This window comes from Pan troglodytes, chromosome 12, assembly GCF_028858775.2.
Source record: "Pan troglodytes isolate AG18354 chromosome 12, NHGRI_mPanTro3-v2.0_pri, whole genome shotgun sequence".
Classification (NCBI taxonomy): domain Eukaryota; kingdom Metazoa; phylum Chordata; class Mammalia; order Primates; family Hominidae; genus Pan; species Pan troglodytes.
In genome coordinates, this window is record NC_072410.2 from 95896228 (window position 1) to 95914936 (window position 18709).

The following is an 18709-nucleotide window of genomic DNA, read 5'->3' on the forward strand; positions in this document are numbered from 1 at the left end:
GGTAGATGCCTGTAATCCCAGCTACTCAGGAGGTTGAGGCAGGAGAATCGCTTGAAGCCAGGAGGCGGAGGTTGCAGTGAGCCCGGATCGTGCCACTGCACTCCAGCCTGGGGGACAGAATGAGATTCCATCTCAAAAAAAAAAAAAAAAAAAAAAGCAAGTTCTTAGGCCCCACATCAAAACTACTGAGTCAGAAACTTTGGTGTGGTGCTTAGCAAGCTGGGCTAAACAAGTCCTCCAGGTGATTCTGATTCATGCTAAACTCTGAGAACAACCCAGAAAGCATGAATGTAGTGGGCAGAAGTAAAGACTGCAATAATGTGTGAAATTGGAAGAGCTGTTTATGAATAAGATTGTTCTGTGTGCCTTCATAGGAAGAGTTAGGATAAAGGGGCACAAGCTGAAGACAGATAATTTAGTTTCAGTTAAGGAAATGATACTGAATAAATAGAACTTTTGGGGAGTGTGATATATGCCTGCTGAAGGCACGCCGTCACTGGGCTAAACATCCTGCGTCCTGAGTTAGATGATTGGTTAGGGATGTGGTAGAAATTTCTGCAGAGGTTTAATTAGATGTGTGCAAGAAAACTGCAAACTCAGAAAAGCCATGATTTCATTCTTCTTGCAAATCTTTTCTTCTTCAGCTCTTTATCAAGAGCCAGGGCAAACTTTTGGTTGTTCTGCCATTCCCAAGAACCTCTTTCAGCTGAGCATTTATAGCTTTTTGTTACAAACAGGCAAATACTGAGGGCAGGTGGCTATTCTAGCCTGCTGGGCAGGATTTTCTCAGGACTGTTCCATTCTGGACCAGCTGTGCAGCAGCTTAGAGAACAACTTCCTCTACCACCATTCTGGAACTTTCCTTATTTTCTTGCTTATGCTGAATGTCCTATTTCCTTCATCCCATGTCTTGGTTTTTTTTGTTTTGTTTTGTTTTTGTTTTTTGAGACAGGGTCTCGCTCTGTCACCCAGGCTGGAGTGAGTGGCAGGATCTCAGCTCACTGCAGCCTCTGCCTCCCAGGCTCAAGCGATCCTCGTGCCTCAGCCTCCCAAGTAGCTGGGACTACAGGCACATGCCACCACTTCCAGCTAAGTTTTGTATTTTTAGTAGAGACGGGGTTTTACCATGTTGGCCAGGCTGGTCTTGAACTCCTGACCTCAAGTGACCCACCTGCCTCGGCCTCCCAAAGTGTTGGGATTATAGGTGTGAGCCACCGTGCCTGGCCCATGTCTTTTTATTATTCATTTTGGTGGAGCACACTCTCAAATGGACTCTCTAATAGGTTCCAAGGAAGGTCAATCTTTTCAATCTTGCATGTCTGAAAATGACTTTCTTCTATAATACCTTAACAGTTGGTTGAAAGTTTGGCTGGGTACAGAATTCTAGGTTAGAAATTATTTTTCTCAGAATTTAGAAAATCTGCTCCATGATCTTCCATCCTCTAGTATTTCTGTTGACAAATTGAGTGACATTCAATTTCCTATTCTTGTATGCAGCTAGTATTTTTGTCTCTTGCTGGCTCTTGAAGCATTATCTCTGTTGTTCAGAAATTTCATGATGATGTCTCTTCAATCTGGAAATGCATATTTTTTAGTTTGGGAAATTTTCTTTTATTATTTCTTTGATAAACTCCCTTGCTTTGTTTTTTCTGTGCTCTTATTTCTGGAATTCTTGTTAGACTGATCATCTAATTTTCTTGTCTTTCCTGTTTTCCTTTTGTCTTTTAATGAATCTATTCTCTTTATCTTTAGAATTTTCATTTACTCCTTGAGTCGTGTTTCCTCTGAGATACTTTGTTCTTGTGTTTGTTTTGGTTGTTTTTTTTTTTTTTTTTTTTTTTTTTGAGACAGAGTCTTACTCTGTTGCCCAGAGTGCAGTGATATGATCTTGGCTCACTGCAACCTCCGTCTCCCAGGCTTAGGTGATCTCCCACCTTAGCCTCCTGAGTAGCTTGGACTATAGGCACATGCCACCACACTTGGGTAATTTTAAATATTTTATTTATTTATTTATGGAGACAGTGTTTTTCCATGTTGCCCAGGCTGGTCTCAAACTCCTGGACTCACAAAATCCACCCACCTCAGCCTCCCAAAGTGCTGGGATTACAGGCCTGAGTCATTGCGCCTGGCTGGCTGGACTGTCTATCTTTTTGGAGGTTTTCTTCATCTTTAAGAGTAAGACACAAACCGGCTAACTGAAAGATTGGAACTCATGCATGGGGCATGTGGGTTGAGGTGTCTCACCATAGAAGGATTGCATGGGAACTGGCCAAATTACTACTGGATCCCTCAAATATCAGAATGTAAGTATTTTCTCTTCATGCCAGTTAGCTTGCCTAGAGAGGGATCCTCAGATTTCTTGCCTGGGGGAATACAGTTCTCTGTATTGGTTATGGTAGACGGCATGGGAAGGAGGCTGGGAATAGGCTGATGTCACTGTTCAGTGTTCTGTCCTTCTCTAAATCCACCTAAATTGATCTTCTCCCCATGGCAGCCTGAAAGAGAGTGGGACAGTTGCTTGCAGGAGCTGGACGATCTATGGGTCTAACTGCTCCTCTCAGAGAATTTTAGCCCGTCATCCTGATTTCACTCTCTGGCCTTTGGAGATCCCAGGAGCTGCTACTGGGGATTCTGTACTGGGCTCTGGGGAGCTAAATGGCTTCTCATTGGTTGCCTTCATGGCAGGCAGTCATTTCAGCTTCCTCCACGCTGTACCCGCTCATCCATTTATTTTATAACTTCCAAATTTTGTTGATATCCCTCATAAGCCATAATCTCATTTCCCATTATCTTTTCCCATGTGGCTTAACCCTTCTTTTTAAATGTCACTTTGGTGAGGATTTGAGAGGGAATATAGAGAAATAGGTGTGTTAATTTGCCACATATAACCATTAATCTACTCATTGATTTTACATTTGTTTTGTTTGAAAAGTGCATAAAGTGCACATTTTATGTTTTGTATGAAAATATTTCTTTTGTATAAACACGTCACAATTTACTTGTATTTTTCCTTAATGGTTTCTTGATGTTGTAGTTTATGTCTAATTTCATTGCAATGCGAGCAGAGAACAAAGTCTGTGAAATATTAATACTTTGGAATTTTTTGAAACCTGCTTTGTGGTTTAGTAAATGGTCAATTTTTATAATGTAATTCTTTTATTGTGGTAAAAGACATGTATTGGCTTGGGGTGGTGGCTCATGCCTGTAATCCCAGTACTTTGGGAGGCCGAGACAGGTGGATTGCTTGAGGTCAGGAGTTCGAGACCATCCTGGCTAACATGGGGAAACCCCGTCTCTACTAAAAATTAGCCGGGCGAGATGGCACGTGCCTGTAGTCCCAGCTACTCGGGAGGCTGAGGCAGGAGAATTGCTTGAACCCAGGAGGCGGAGGTTGCGGTGAGCGGAGATCATGCCACTGCACTCCAGCCTGGGCGACAGAGAGAGACTCCGTCAAAAAAAAAAAAAAAAAGAAAGAAAGAAAGAAAGAAAGCCTGGCTGCTGGAAAATTGAAGTTTGAAGAAGCCACAGCAACTCCCACATGTGGTGGCTAGTCCTAAAATACCCGTGATGGAGCCTCCAGCTTTCCTCTTCTGTGCACGCCAGGAACCCTTCTGTCAGATGCGTGCAAGATGGGAAGGGGCCGTCAAAGCACTGCCACTGAAGTTTCCTTCCCTTTAGGACTCAAAATGCCCACCGTCCTCCCCAAGAGAAGTTGTTCTCCAGCAGCTCTGATTCCTCAGCAGTAAAGGAATCAAAGTCTATCCCCAGGGGCAGTCTATTTTACTGAAATTAACCCCTGCAGTGTCTTGAAACTTGGCATCATTGGGGACTGCTCAAAAGACAATAACTCTCTTCAGGGTAAACTTAGACTGTAAAACTTCAGAGGATTTTTTTTTTTGAGACGGTGTTTCACTCTGTCACTAGGCTGGAGTGCAATGGCATGGTCTCAGCTCACTGCAACCTCCGCCTCCTGGGTTCCATCGATTCTCCCACCTCAGCCTCCTGAGTAGCTGGGACTACAGGCGTGTGCCACCACGGCTGGCTAATTTTTGTATTTTTAGTAGAGACGGGGTTTCACTATGTTGGCCAGGCTGGTCTGGAACTCCTGACCTCGTGATCCGCCCGTCTCAGCCTCCCAAAGTGCTGAGATTACAGGCATGAGCCACTGCGCCCGGCCCAGAGGATATTTTAAAATCAAGAATTCCAATAAAATGAGGCATAGTGGCTCACGCCTGTAATCCCAACACTTTGGGAGGCCAAGGCGGGAGGATCGCTTGAGCATGGGAGTTCTAGACCAGCTTGGGCAACATAGGGAGACCCTGTCTCTACTATAAAATTGAAAAATTAGCTGGGCGTGATGGCGCATGCCTGTGGTCCCAGCTACTCTGGAAGCTGAGGCGGGAGGATCGACTGAGCCCAGAAGGTCGGGGCTGCAGTGAGAGGTGATTGCACCACTGCACTCCAGCCTGGGTAACAGTGGCAGACCCTGTATCCAAAAGAAAAAAAATTCCAATAAAGCAAGAGGCACTGAGCAGATGATGAAATTTAAATATGCATAATTGTAAGCAACTGTTTTCAGTGTGAAGCGATCTTTTTTCTCCCTCGAGGTGATAAATTAATGCAGAATGTGAAATCAGGAATTTTGGATATTGCATAAATGATTTCAATGAGAATTTGAGTTTCATGGCTAGAAATATTCCAAAAGGAAAAAAAAATTTGAGTTTCTGCACTAAAGCTAATAGCTAAAGCTTTTTGTAAATGTGATGTCAAATGTGGGATTTTGATAGCAGTATAGGATATTGCTACTGAAATGCATCACAGTTGGAAAAATATGTGCTTTATCAATTCGTTCAATAAAACTCACATAATCTGAAGTTATATAAAGCAATAGAAAGCTTCAACAGCTTTCTGGATAGCATTAAAATAATAAATTATACTTTCTTAACAGTTGCTTATTAATTTTACCTGGTTAGTCTCTGTTTTTCTTTTCCTAGAATTTCAGATTGGATTTTGGAAGTTTGGACTTAAATAGCTTTAAGGTAATGGACACTTGTTATTCAAAGGCTTCACAAAGTTGGTTATGTAGTTAAAATGAGCCTCTCTGTGTGTCTGCATGTAAATGCATGTGTGTGTGTGTGTAAAGCCCTAAATTAAAGCTTAAATTTTGACCCATGAGTCAAGAGGATTTCAGATAAAACCTCAAGAGCTCGTATTTATGTGAATATTTCTTGTTACTGCTATCTTTGCGTCTTTGTGCCCCACAGGCAAATAGTCTTTTTTTTTTCTTTTTTTTTAGACGGAGTCTCACTCTGTTACCCAGGCTGGAGTGCAGTGGCGCAATCTCCGCTCATTGCAGCCTCTTCCTCCTGGGTTCAAGCGATCCTCCCACCTCAGCCTCCCAGGTAGCTGGGATTACAGGTTTGCGCCACCATACCCAGATAATTTTTTTGTATTTTTAGTAGAGACAGGGTTTCACCATGTTAGCCAGGCTGGTCTTGAACTCCTGACCTCAAGTGATCTGCCCACCTTGGCCTCCCAAAGTGCTGGGATTACAGGTGTGAGCCACCACGTCTGGCCAAAAGTCTTACAACTGATACTGAATTTCAAAAAATGCCTAACTGCGAGAATCATCTAGCAAACACTGGAAAAACTTAGTATAGCAATACAAACCATATTTAGTTGCTTAAAGAAGTCACATACTGTAAAAAGAGAAGCTTTTAGCTCATAAAAGGGAACCATATAAATTTGAAAAGGTAGATCCGACTTTAGCCAGGTGATCAAAGTCAACATCATCAGTAATAGGTCATTTTCACAGGATATACCCTTGATGTGACGTGAGGAAAACGGCACCTTGCTTTTATGGTCTTCCTTTTAAAAACTCTTAACACCAGCCTAACCATTTAGAAAAACAACAGACAAATTCCAGTAGAGAGTATTCTATAAAATCTCTGAACAATATTTCTCAAAACTTGTCAAGGTCATCAAAAACAAGGGAAGTCTGAGAAACTGTCACAGTCCACAGGGCCTCGGGAGACATGACAACTAAATGTAATGTGGTGTCCTGGAGGAGATCCTGGATCAGAAAAGGGACATTAGATAAAAACTTAGGAAATCTGAATAGGCATGGACTTTAATTAATGATAATGTATCAGTGTTGGCTCACTGATTTTAACATGCTAATGTAGGATGTTAGTAATAGGGGAGGCCGGGTGTGGAGTAGATGGAAACTCCGCACTATCTGTGCTGCTGTAAATCAGACTTTTCTAAAAAATAGTCAATTTAAAAAAAGCTACACAAGGATAGAATGTGTTGCTTTAAGTGTAAGGAAACCTTAAAATACAAAGGATCTAATTTATTCAAACATTTTTAAAGGAGGCAGAACTCACTTGGCTAGAACTGATATATACACACATTGCACTAATAACTGTGCATTCAGTTATTGTAGATGACCAGGTAGTGGTAAAGTGAAAATTAGGTGCACTGGAAATTTGAGATTGGAGTGGAGCTGGTAAGCAGACCTTCCTTGCACCCTCTAGGAGTTGACTTGTCATCAAGAAAAGACTTGAGGCCAGGCGTGGTGGGTCACACCTGTAATCCTAGCACTTTGGGAGACCGGTGGATAGCCTGAGTCCAGGAGTTTGAGACCAGCCTGGGCAACATAGGGAAACCCAGTCTCTACAAAAAATACAAAAATTAGCCAGGCGCAGTGGTGCACACCTGTGATCCCAGGTACTCTAGAGGCTGAGGTGGTAGGATCACCTGAGCCTGGAGGTCGAGGCCGCAGTGAGCTGTAATCGCATCACTGCACTCCAGTCTGGGTGACAGAGCAAGACTGTGTCTCAAAAAATAAATAAATAAAATAAAAAAGAAAAGACTCAAAGCTAAAGCCCAGTGAGAGCTTATAACTGGCAGGAGATATAGAATTAATAAAAGTTTTTAAAGAACCAAGCCCATAGTGTCAAAATTTTTGTATTAAGAGGAAATCTGGGCATATTTGGTATTTTATTCATTTCTATGAGAACTTTTTGCGCTATTAAAGTGAGCATCTCATAATTAACTTAAAATGTGTAACTTGGCCAAGCGCAGTGGTGCACACCTGTAATCCCAGCACTTTGGGAGGCTGAGGCGGGCAGATCACGCGGTCAGGAGTTCAAGACCATCCTGGACAACATGGTGAAACCTCATCTCAACTGAAAATACAAAAACTAGCTGGGCGTGGTGGTAGGTGCCTGTAATCCCAGCTACTTGGGAGGTTGAGGCAGGAGAATTGCTTGAACCCAGGAGGCGGAGGTTGCAGTGAGCCGAAATCCCTCCACTGCACTCCAGCTTGGATGACAGACAGAGCAAGACTCTGTCTCAAAAAAAAAAAAAAAAAAGCGTTAACTTAAAACTTCTAATTTTAGGTTGAAATATTGTTTATTCTTAGCATCAAAACAACTAATAAAGTGTGAAACTCAGTATATTTATAAGTTTAATTTATTAGATTGGTAATAATTATTTGGTACTCAGGAAAGGTATTTAAAAGGGAAATCAAATTTTAAATGTAGTTGAAAATGTTGTAAGGTGTTCAAGTTCATAAATGGAATCAAAGTCACCTTAAAAGCAAATGATAGAATTTGGTAGGCTTACAGCTTCTAATGGAACAATGAGGTCTACGAGGCAAACTCAAAAAGCTTAGAAAAGCATTTGCAGGCCTTCCCCACCCTGTGGCATCCCCGGCTACTGAGACTCATCAAGCCTCCAAGAGCTGTGTGAAGACGCAGGGCTTGTCATGCAAACCCCTAAGTCACCACCCACTGTGGAAGGACTCATCTTCCGCATCTCTTACGATGCCATGTCTTGTCTTTCAGCAATGGAAAAATTTTTAACTCCTGGACAGGCACAGTAATAGCCCAATGAATGTATAGGTATACAGAAAGTGACCATGTAATTTATTATACAAACCAGGACATGTTTGACAGTGAAAGTGGACACTGTTAATAATTATTCTGGGGCAATAGACTTAAACCAGGATTGCCCTGAGCAAACCAAGACATCTGGTCCCTCTAGGTCTAAATGTATGGTTGTAAATCCAGAAGGGAAAGTAAAGAACTCACTTTCCATCATAAGACAGTACCCAGTGTCAGCAAAATGCCAGATCCTTTACTGTTCTACTGGGAAAGCTCTAAGAGCCCTTTCAAATGTATGTTGTTACAACACTGTCAAATAGCCCATTATTAACTTAGGACTCTAAGGTCTACCAGCCCCTACATATCATGAGGTTTCTTCTTCACACCTGGGTGTCATGAGACCCTGTGTCTTCCACTGACTAAAAAGCAATTTTTTTTTTTTTTTTTTGAGACAGTCTCGCTTTGTCGCCCAGGCTGGAGTGCAGTGGTGTGATCCCACTGCCACGCTCGGCTAATTTTTTGTATTTTAGTAGAGACTGGGTTTCACTGTGTTGCCCAGGCTGGTCTTGAACTCCTGAGCTCAAGCAATCCTCCCGCCTCGGCCTCCCAAAGTGCTAGGATTACAGGCGTGAGCCACCGTGCCTGGCCAACCACAATGCAATTCTTAGCGTTAGTCTCTACCGGTGTACAGAGGTCAGTCTGTAATTCTGAGTTAGAAAATAGAGGCTGGTGGCTGCCTAGCTGCTGACTGGTGTGGTTTCTCCAAATCCAGATTCTCATAAATGATCAAGCCTTATTTTAAAGTCTGAGTCTGTGGTCTTTGATTTTTCTACAACTACATACATAACAAGGCACCCTATGTCTTCCTGGGTATCTTTTATTTTTTCCCTGTAGACTGCCTGATAGACGCCATGTGCCAAATGTGTGGTCATATTATTTTTTCATCCAAACCCAATGGATTTTTGGCAGTTAACCCAATTCTGGTGTGCTCTCCTGTTGTGGGAAAACAGGGTAACAGACACTTTGGCCCAATACATTGCAGGGACTCGGCATCCATCTCAAGCTGGCAAATCCATCTCAACCTTCGAATTTTAATGTTAAGAAATAAGTACAGTGACCACATAGTACTAGAAGCCACAGTTTATTTTTATTTTTGTTTTTTTTGAGACAGAGTTTCACTCTTGTTGCCCAGGCTGGAGTGCAATGGCGCGATCTTGGCTCACTGCAACCTCTGCCTCCCAGGTTCAAGCGATTCTCCTGCCTCAGCCTCCTGAGTACTTGGGATTACAGGCATGCACCACCACACCTGGCTAATTTTTTGTTTTTTTTTTTTTAGTAGAGATGGGGTTTCTCCATGTTGGTCAGGCTGGTCTGAAACTCCTGACCTTAGGTGATCCACCCGCTTTGGCCTCCCAAAGTGCTGGGATTACAGGCATGAGCCACAGCACCCGGCCTTAGAAGCCACAGTTTTACCCTTTAGTGTGAAAGAGTTTAATCAGATAATCCTCCCAACATCTGACTGAGCTCTAGAGGGAAGGTAGAGGGGTCTCAATGCAATGGATGGGGTTGAGAGTACAGAGGGCCAACTCCAAAAGCAGGGTTCTAGACAGCCGGAGAGCAGCTGGAAGGTCCTTCAAAGGCATATTGGCCTTGGGACAGCTCTTCGTCTTGTGATTTTTTTTTTATGAGGCCATCGTTGCATCAGCCAAGCGTTCTGCCGAGTGGAGAGGTGGCTATGGGCTTCCAAAATGGTAGCCAAGAGAATAGGCGACTAGAGGTAGATGGAGTGAGTCTAGTTTTTTTCCCTTTTGCATCTAATTCTTCCTCCTAATTATTTCAGATAATTTGGCAACCTTGTCCCTGGAAATCTGGCACCACTGGGGCTCCTGTCTCTCAGAATTAAAAAAAAAAAAAATCCAGTCTCTGCACAAGCCTCCCAGTGAGCTGCCACCCAATAGGAGAGACAGATCAAAGCTGCCTTTTCTTAGCAACTGAAGCCTTGCCCAGCCACTGTAGAAGAGATCTCTGCCAAACTCCCTCCTCTTTGAAGAAACACAACAGAGTCCAAGTGAGAAGTAGCTACAGTTTAATACAAACCTGCACCAGAACACAAGGTGTCGGGCTGTTTAGTTTTTGCCTCAAACGGTGGCCAAAGCACAGGACCATGTGTCGTCTTGGGGTTGACACAGTCTTAGCACCATGACATTTACAGGGGAGTGGGGAAGTCACCTGGGTGCTGGGGTGCTGGAGGCTCCATCCCGACCCCAGGCTGTGCCTGCGCCTCAGCAGCTGGAGGGGGTTTGGGTTTCCTTGTGGTTCTGTGGCTTCTAGGTCAGTATCAGAAAAGCCCTCATCACGACATCGGCTTGACAGAGACCTACTGTGGACTCCTAGCACTACACACACGCACGCACACGCACACACAGTAGCACAATTTTCTGGCAACTTAACCCCACAAACCTAGAGAGCAGCTAAGGCAAGAACAACAGTATTTATTCAGCAAGTACAAGACCAGTTTGAGAGCTGCATTCAGCGCAACCAGAGACCCTTTCGTTCCAACCAGGAGCCAGTGGGGCTGGTGACGAAGCTGGCTGGAGCTCTGCACGGGGCAAGGAGTGCATGGTGGGGGCTGACCGCTCATTCGGCTCCTTGAATCTCTTTCTGATTTCTATCTAGAAGCTCCCGGGCAAGGGTAGGGCCTATGTAAGGACTGGGGGTGGATGAAGCGCATGGCCTACAGTGGACCACTCCAAGATGTGGTTCCCCGGTGCCACGGGTCACACATCTCTCGGGCGGAGGCACTCAGAGAAGGTAAAGCTTTCCTAGCCCAAGCAAGGATGCTCTGCCCAGCTGGCCACCACCGCTGCTGCTGGACTCTTTGGCATCTGCCCAAGGCCCATGACCCAGTGAGGGCTGACAGGGATAGAGATGGTGTGCACTGCACCAGGAGGCGGCGTCATGGCTTCCCCCATCCCTGGTGGCTTTCCCAGGCCTGGGCCCTCACCCCTGTTCCAATGGCTGCCACTTGCCATGAGCCCCTTCGCCACCTCTGCTCCCCGGCTGACCACCTCTGTCCTCTCAGCCCCTGAGTGAGGAAAGGGGGAGTGAAGGGAGAAGTGAGGGTGTGGACGCAGCTCACACTGCACGGTTAGCCCCCAATGGGTGACTAGTCTTGGCTCAAACACAGAATGTGCATGAGGTTGTTTATAAGAAAGATGAGAAAAAAAGTCTATCTTCCTGTGCAAAACAAAGCAGGCTGCCTACCAGGAAAGTAAGTCTTCTCATTGGTTAAACTCTCAGGTGGGATCTACAATAGATGTCACCCCAGACCTCCTCTCCACAGCTGGGGTAGATAGCCAAGGTTGGGAGGGTTGTCACAGACACTTCTGGGGTCAGAGGACCTGAACTTTCTGGGTCTTAGTTTCCTCATCTGTGAAATGGGAAGAATAATAAGTGCTCCATTGTCATGAGGACCAAGTGAGAGGTCATATACGGAAGTGGTTTGAATACATGAAAAGCACTACAGAGATGTGCAGGGGCTGACTTTTTTGTTTGTCTGTTTTTTGAGATGGAGTCTCACTCTGTCGTCCAGGCTGGAGTGCAGTGGCGTGATCTTGGCTCACTGCAAGCTCCACCTCCCAGGTTCATGCTATTCTCCTGCCTCAGCCTCCTCAGTAGCTGGGACTACAGGCGTCCACCACCACGCCTGGCTAATTTTTGTATTTTTAGTAGAGACGGGGTTTCACCGTGTTAGCCAGGATGGTCTCGATCTCCTGACTCCGTGATCCACCCGCCTCGGCCTCCCAAAGTGCTGGGATTACAGGCGTGAGCCACCGCACCCGGCCAGGGGCTGACCTTTAACTGAGGGTCCAGAAGCCTCGCGCAAGCCTCGGGGGCTGAAATCACATGTGCAACATGAAGTCACTTCCCACGGGGCAGACAAGGCTTAACAAGGGCAGGCGGCTGGGTCACTTCCCAGATCACTGGAGGTGGAAGGAGACACCCGGCCTCTAGTGTTTCCATGGGAACTTCTGTGGGGCTTTAGAAGCAGGGAGGGCCCACCTGGATGGACAGGGGAGAAGATGAGGCCATGAGCTGGCGAGGGCCTGGTGCCGACCACGGGAGATCACGGCACCTGAGCAGCAATGCGGGTTCGACAGCCAGGTCCTGTGGGCCTGGGGTCTCCCTCTCTGGTGTCTGGCAAGCCCCTCTCCCACTCCTCCTCTCTCAGCAGGCATGAGGCCTCTTGCCAGTCACACAGGAGGAGCGCTGAGTCTCTGTCCAGCAGGAAGAAGTTATAGGAAGCCGTGCGTGTGTGTGTGTGTGTGTGTGGTGGCAGGTGAAGACAGGGGAAGGCAAGGGGAGTGCTGGGAGTGATCAGGGGCAGAGAGGGGAAAGGACACCTGCTTCCTGAAGGGCTTGCATCTCCGGGGCTAGCATCCCAGGCCCCCTTTTGGAATGTGGGAAACTAGACAAGGAGGGGAGGGGAAGGGGAAAGGGCCAGGGCCTCCCGCAGCCCAGAAGACCGCAGGTGGGGAAAAGAGAGGCCTGTGAGCCCAGCCCCCTCCACCGCCCCTGCCCTGTGCTGTCTGGTTGGTGTCGAGTGCAGCGTCTCCTAAGGACCACATCTATTCCTGTTGCTATTCTATGCTAGTGACACAAGCACCGTTATTTTTCACAGGATGCACAAACAAGTCAAACCAAACTACTGCGCAAATCAAACGTGCAAAACAAAACCATTTACACGCGCCTGGCACCAGCCTCGAGCCCCGCCCAGCTACCCTTCTGGGCCTGTGACCCCCCCAAAGGTGTGGGCGGGGCGCAGGAGAAGCTGGCGAGGGGCACTGGGAGTCCCAGCCACCCCCATCCCTGCCCCTACACAGGGCCAGAGGTGGGTTGGGGGAGATAGGACGTCCTGGGCATGGCTGGGAAGCTGACATCTGTCTGACTTGGGAAATGTCACCACGGGGCCTAAGGGGTGGGGGAGGAGGCCTTTACTTTGAAACCACATCTGCTAAAGTGCTCTGGGCAACTGGCCAGTCAGCCAGGGGGCAGGGCACTAAAGTCTGGGCTTTCCCAAAGCCAGCGGAGGCAGGAGTGAGAGGAAGGGCTGGCCAGGGCTCTATGCATTGGGCTCTGTGCATAGTGTGGGCTTCCTGGGCCCCAGAAAAGCCCGCCGAGGCCAAGGCAGAAAGGACTACAGCAGGAGGAACACATCTCAAAGTGCCTGTTAGAGTTGGCTCGAAGCACAGTGAATCACTTTGCAGACATAGGGAGGGCTCCGTGGGTCCCGGGGCCCCCCTCGGGTGGTGTGCTGCCCAGCCCAGCCTCCCCTGCCCCTGCAGCTGCGGCCGGAGAGTTGCGGGCTGGTGGCGGCGGTGCATCCTCACTCGGGGGGCTTGGCAATGCCTTTACCAAATGCCACTCGACCTGCCTCCGGGAGGAGCGAGGATCCGAGCTGAAGCTCGCTTTGGAACATGGTCATCGATCTGAGAGCCTGCAGGGAAGGAAGCACAGAGGGTGAGATGGGCTCTTGTGCCTGCTAACAAACCACAGACACCCTCTCCTGGAGGCTCACTGTGTGCATGGCCTGAGTGAATCCTCACAGCCACTCCATCCCATCTTATAGATGAGGAGACCGAGGCTCAGGGAAGTTAAGTGACTTGCCCCGTGTTGCAGTGTGTAAGTGGCAGAGCCTGGACTTGGACCCAGGTTTTCCTGATTCAGAGCCGAGCTTATTAACTGCCCACTGTGCCAACTTCACTGCCCCATGCCTAGGCATACAGTCTCTGGTACATGCAGGTCATTGGCCAGCCTGTTGGCACATGGGCCTTTGTACATATGCCTCAGTGAGTAAGCGAGAGAGAAAAATGAGGGTATGCCATTGTTTCGGAAAATGAAAGAACCACAGCCCAAAGGCCCCGCATCTTGAAATCCCATGACTTAGTTACAAAGGGAGGGTCTATACAGGAGAAGGATTGAAAAACAAAAACAAAAACAAACAAAACACAAAGGGAGGGAAAAGGAGGGTCTAGTGCCCCGGAGAGCCCAGTGGGACATTCTTCAGCCTGGCCTGCTTAGAACAGACAAGATTTGGGGTAGAGAGGAGGGGACAGGCTGCCTGATGTTTGCTGTCTGAGCGGGGGTTCTACCCAGTCTTGGCTCTCAGGCAGGAGAAGAGGAGGCTGCTGGTCAGCAGGGGCCCTGCAGCTCTGGGGTCTTGGTGCCTCTTGTGGGTCTGGCTGCAGGAGGAAGGCGGTGGGAGTCCATGCCTCCAGGACTGGCAAGACCTGAGTGTGCATAAACAAGTCTTCCATGCCAGGGTCCCTTTCTGACTTCACTCATGGCCCGTCACTGGTGGGAGTGGCAGTGGCCCTCAGAGTAGCGGAGCCATCATCTCAGGAATGAGACTGGTCCTGAGAGAGGACCCCTCCCCATGGGCTACCAGCACCTCCAACAGGGACCTCATCTCTTCTGCCACAAGCTGCGCCTGGCCCAAAGCAGGGCACACAGGAGCCTGGGCAGGCAGGCGCTGACCCATTGGCATCCCTCTGGTTTAGCCCTCTGCTCTCACAGCAGGATGGTTTGTGTATGGGGCTTGTCTCCCCCAGTAAGCTCCAGGCTGTGGGTGGAAGGACCAGGGTCTTGAGCCTCTCGCTGTGCCCATCCCAGCACAGCCCTTACTGAGTGGGTGCTTGGTCTCTCTCTGGGCTTATCCTGAAGGCAGCTCAACTGTGCTCAGGGAGACTCAGGGTCCTAGCCCCCTGCAAGTGGTGGTGACAGTTCCCACCTAAGCCACCTGGAGGCCCAAGGCATCTTACAGCCTCTGCTTGTTCTCCACTGAGGATCATCATTTATGAGCCCGTGGCTCGCATGGTGATGGGTGGGGGGGCGGGAAACTGCAGATCGTGGCTTTAAGAACTGGGATCGGACCCCCCAAGGAACCCAGAGATTCCGCAGAAGGACTGGGGCCAGGACCCAAAGGACAGAAAGATAAGAGAAAAAACTGGGCATCAGAAGTCGAGAGAAAATATTTTACTTAAAGTTAATAAAATATATATAATACAATTCCTGGTAAAAAAAAGAAGGTGAAGGTGAGGCAAAGGCGGGGAAAGGTGTGGGAAGGTCAGAGGAGGAGAGGGGGTAGCAGAAGGAGCAGAGACGCTGGTGAGGAGTGGGCTGGGGTGGGCGAAGGGCTGGTCAGTGCAGTCCCGTGAACCACAGACAGGGCTGACTCTTCTGAGCTCAGGGCATCTCTGGAGCACCCACTGTGTGCACAGCCCTCAAGATGTTTCAAGGGACAAAAATATCTGAACTTAGAAACCCCGAGCAGAGCCCCAGGTGGGCCATGGCCTATTAGAGCGTCTGTGCCCAGGGACCAGGACAGCCCTCCTGTACCCACTAATGTCTGTGTGAGTCTAATATCCAAACCAGCACTCATCCCTGGAAATAGGCAACGGGAGGGAGGAGAGGACACAAAAGAAAAGCAGGCGTAAGTCCCACTGCCTGGGTGGGCCACTTCTCCCAGACCCCCGTCCTCCTCCCGTGGCCCCCTGACTCTTACCAGAGAGGCTGAAGCTGGATTCGTGAAGGTCCCTCATGCCCCCATGCCGGGTGACAGGCCGGGTAGGAGTGTCTGCGAGTGGGGTTCCCATCTCTTTTTTCCCAGGGTGCACGACAACAGCGACATCCCCCAGGTAGGGAGTGCGGTCCACTCCTCTAACCTTTAAAGTCTAGGGAAGGATGGAAGAAGAGCAGAAGAACAGGACAACACCATCAGAGCTGAGTGATCCAACCATGGCCTCCCTGGGGGCCGGTGGGACATTAGACACTGCCACTCTGCCCAAGACCCAAATCACTGCAAGTGACCAAGGCTTCTTAAACATTGAGTCCAGGGGCTGGAGTTTTCTCATACCTCCTAAAGAGCATATGCATATGTGTACATGTGTGCATGCGTGCATGTATGTGAGTGCACATGTGTGTGTGCATGCATGTGTATGGGAGAGATACTGGCTCCCCCTCAACACTGATGGAAGCCTCACCGAGGTAGCAGGTAGACATCTGAGGAAGTCAACTTTAACCAAATTTCTTTTCTTTTCTTTTTTTTGAGACAGCGTCTCACTCTGTCGCCCATGCTGGAGTGCAGTGGTGCGATCTTGGCTCACTGCAACCTCCGCGTCCCCCAAAGTGATTCTCCTGCTTCAGCCTCCCAAGTAGCTAGGATTACAGGCGCCTGCCACCGTGCCTGACTAATTTTTGTATTTTTAGTAGAGACGGGGTTTCACCATCTTGGCCAGCTGGTCTTGAACTCCTGACCTCGTGATCCACCCGCCTCGGCCTCCCAAAGTGCTGAGATTACAGGCGTGAGCCACCATGCCCAACCGGAAGTCAACTTTAGAGAGCGTCCTCCCACACAGCGCAACGTTATTCCCCACCTTAGGCTCCCACGAAGCCACACCCTTTACTGGTCTGACAACTCTGAGGGAACAGAGGCTAAACACAGCCCCATCTGGAGATGAGAGGCCCCCAGTAGCAATACTAGCTAATTCTGTACTCACAAAGGCAGTAGAGTTAGGAGTCTATATTCTACAACCAGACTGCCTAGGTTCCAATCCCAACTCTGTCACTTGTAAACTGTGTGGCTTTGTGCAAGTTACTTTTCTGTGCCCATAATACTATACCTACATCAGAGAGTTGCAGGAGAGCAGACGAATTAATATGTGTAAAGCTGTTCCAACTGCTCTGGCACATGAGAGGCAACACAGAAGTACGAGCAGTTATTACTGCAGAGGTCATTTATGGTCCTACATCGTATTAAAAAGTGTTATTGGGCCGGGCATAGTGGCTCACGCCTGTAATCCCAGCACTTTAGGAGGCCGAGGCAGGCGGATCACTTGAGCCCAGGAATTTGAAAGCAACCTGAGCAACACGGTTAAACCCCGTCCGTCTCTACAAAAAAGTAAACATTAGCTGAGTGTGATGAGTGAGAGACCCTGAGTTTGCTTTTGGATTTAGCCCTGCGATCACGAAAGTCACACTTTCTTCATTCAGGCAGCCCAAGCCTGCGCTCCCACGGCAGACCTGGCAGTGGATTTCTTCACTCATTGGCCTCTGGGAGAGAAGGGTCCTTGGTTTCTCTGAAAGCTCTGAGCCCTCTCGTGTGCTCTGTGTGCCAGCAGTGTGGGCCTCCCGTGTTCAGGTGCCTGCTCCTCCTGTGCTTCAGACAATGCTTTGCAAATGCCAGCTCTACCCCCGCTTGCTTCATCAAGAGTGGGAGGGAGCCGAGCCAAAGCAGCATCTCCAGCCCCCAGCACCTCCTCCACCCCAAGCCTGCGTATCCAGAGGAGCTCAGCGGTCGCACACACTCACATTTCCCACTTGTGCCCTCAGCAACTCAGGACCCCTGCTGCCTGACCACTTAAAATGCCACCTGGTAATCAAAGACGGGGAACAGAAATCAGCATTTTCTGACTCTAGCGTTCCCTGGCGCTGCCGCACACTCCCCTCTCAACGCTGGAGAGAGGGCAATGGAATTGGGTCGAAAACTGGAGTGAACATCTCTTTGAGATTTAAAACAGTCATGGAGGATGTTCCCCGGCAGGGGGCGCCAACACCCCTGCATCTTCCTCCTCCCACCTCACCTTCTCTCTCTGGACCAGCTTCTTGTAGACAGTGTCTGGGAAGGACCTCAGGGGACAGAACTTGCCGGTGCCCTCGGCGCACATGAAGACGCCGTTCTCATACACGACGCGCCCCCGGCTGATGGTGACCAGTGGCACGCCGTGGCAGCGCATGTTCTCATACAGGTTGAAGTCTCCTCCCTGGACCTGCGTGCTGGCTGAGATGGTCCTGGTGGGGAGGCAATGGCGGGAGAGAAAGCGCTGAGGACAGGTCAAAATGTCACAGCTCCATGGGAGGGGTGAGCCCCAAAGGCTGGTTGTTATGGGTTGAATTGGCTCCCTTCAAAATTCTTCTGCTGAAGTTCTAACACCCAGAACCTCAGAACATGGCACTATTTAGGGCCTTTAATGTAATCATTAAGATAAAGTGAGGTCATATAGGTGGGCCCTAATCCAGTCTTATCGGTGTCCTTATAAGAAGAGGAGACAGACACACCAGACATGTGTGACACGGAAGAAAGACTGTGTGAAGATGGAGGGAGAAGATGGCCAACTGTAGGCCAGGGCCATATTTTGTGCTAGAAATAGTGCAAAATTATATGCTTTTGGAGATCTGTAATGCAAGTCCTCTTCAAAATCCCAAGCCCCTCTAGCCCTGGGGACGAGCAACAAACTTTACTTTGTGGCTTCTGGGTCCCACACCACCACATCAGCATCGGCTCCGGGAATAATGCGGCCCTTGCGGGGATACAGGTTCAGAAGCTTAGCTGCGTTGGAACTGGTAACGGCCACAAAACGGTTCTCATCCATCTTTCCTCCAACCTGAAATGTTGCAGAAAGTGTCAAGTCAACCAGGCTCTGGGGGTGGGTCTCAAACCCTTGGTCACCTTTGATGCTGGCCCATGGACTTAGGGCTTAGGTGGTCAGGACAGTGGTCACAAAGGGACAAGGCCATGAGCGCCATCTCAGATGAGCCAGCCTGCTTGGCTGGGTCCCAGTTGCTCACTTATTCCTTTCTCCCTTCACCCAGCAACTATGGTGAGTGGCCGTGGTTCCATTCAGGCTTCCTGCCCGGGGGCAAATCTGCCTCCTGTTTGTAAAACCAGCTCTGCTCATGTGCCCACACGGATGAGTCAGGAACCTCCCTTCATCTACTAAGGGTGATATTTTCAAAGGGTTATATATGCTCTAGAAAAACAT

General features: G+C 48.5%; 1 protein-coding gene across 3 annotated transcripts in view; it reads right to left on the reverse strand.

The window, feature by feature from the left end:
- Window positions 1–9958: 9958 nt before the first annotated feature.
- Window positions 9959–18709, reverse strand: part of DPYSL5 (dihydropyrimidinase like 5) — a 102668-nt gene continuing 93917 nt past the window's right edge. For all 3 annotated transcript variants that reach the window (XM_003308916.6, XM_016948213.4, XM_016948214.3), the window contains exons 10-13: window positions 18189–18331; window positions 17531–17738; window positions 15454–15622; window positions 9959–13386 (exon numbers count right to left, since the gene is read on the reverse strand). In XM_003308916.6, the coding sequence (XP_003308964.2) occupies window positions 13301–13386; window positions 15454–15622; window positions 17531–17738; window positions 18189–18331 (606 nt within the window). In that variant the 3' untranslated portion in view covers window positions 9959–13300. The remainder of the gene's footprint in view (window positions 13387–15453; window positions 15623–17530; window positions 17739–18188; window positions 18332–18709) is intronic.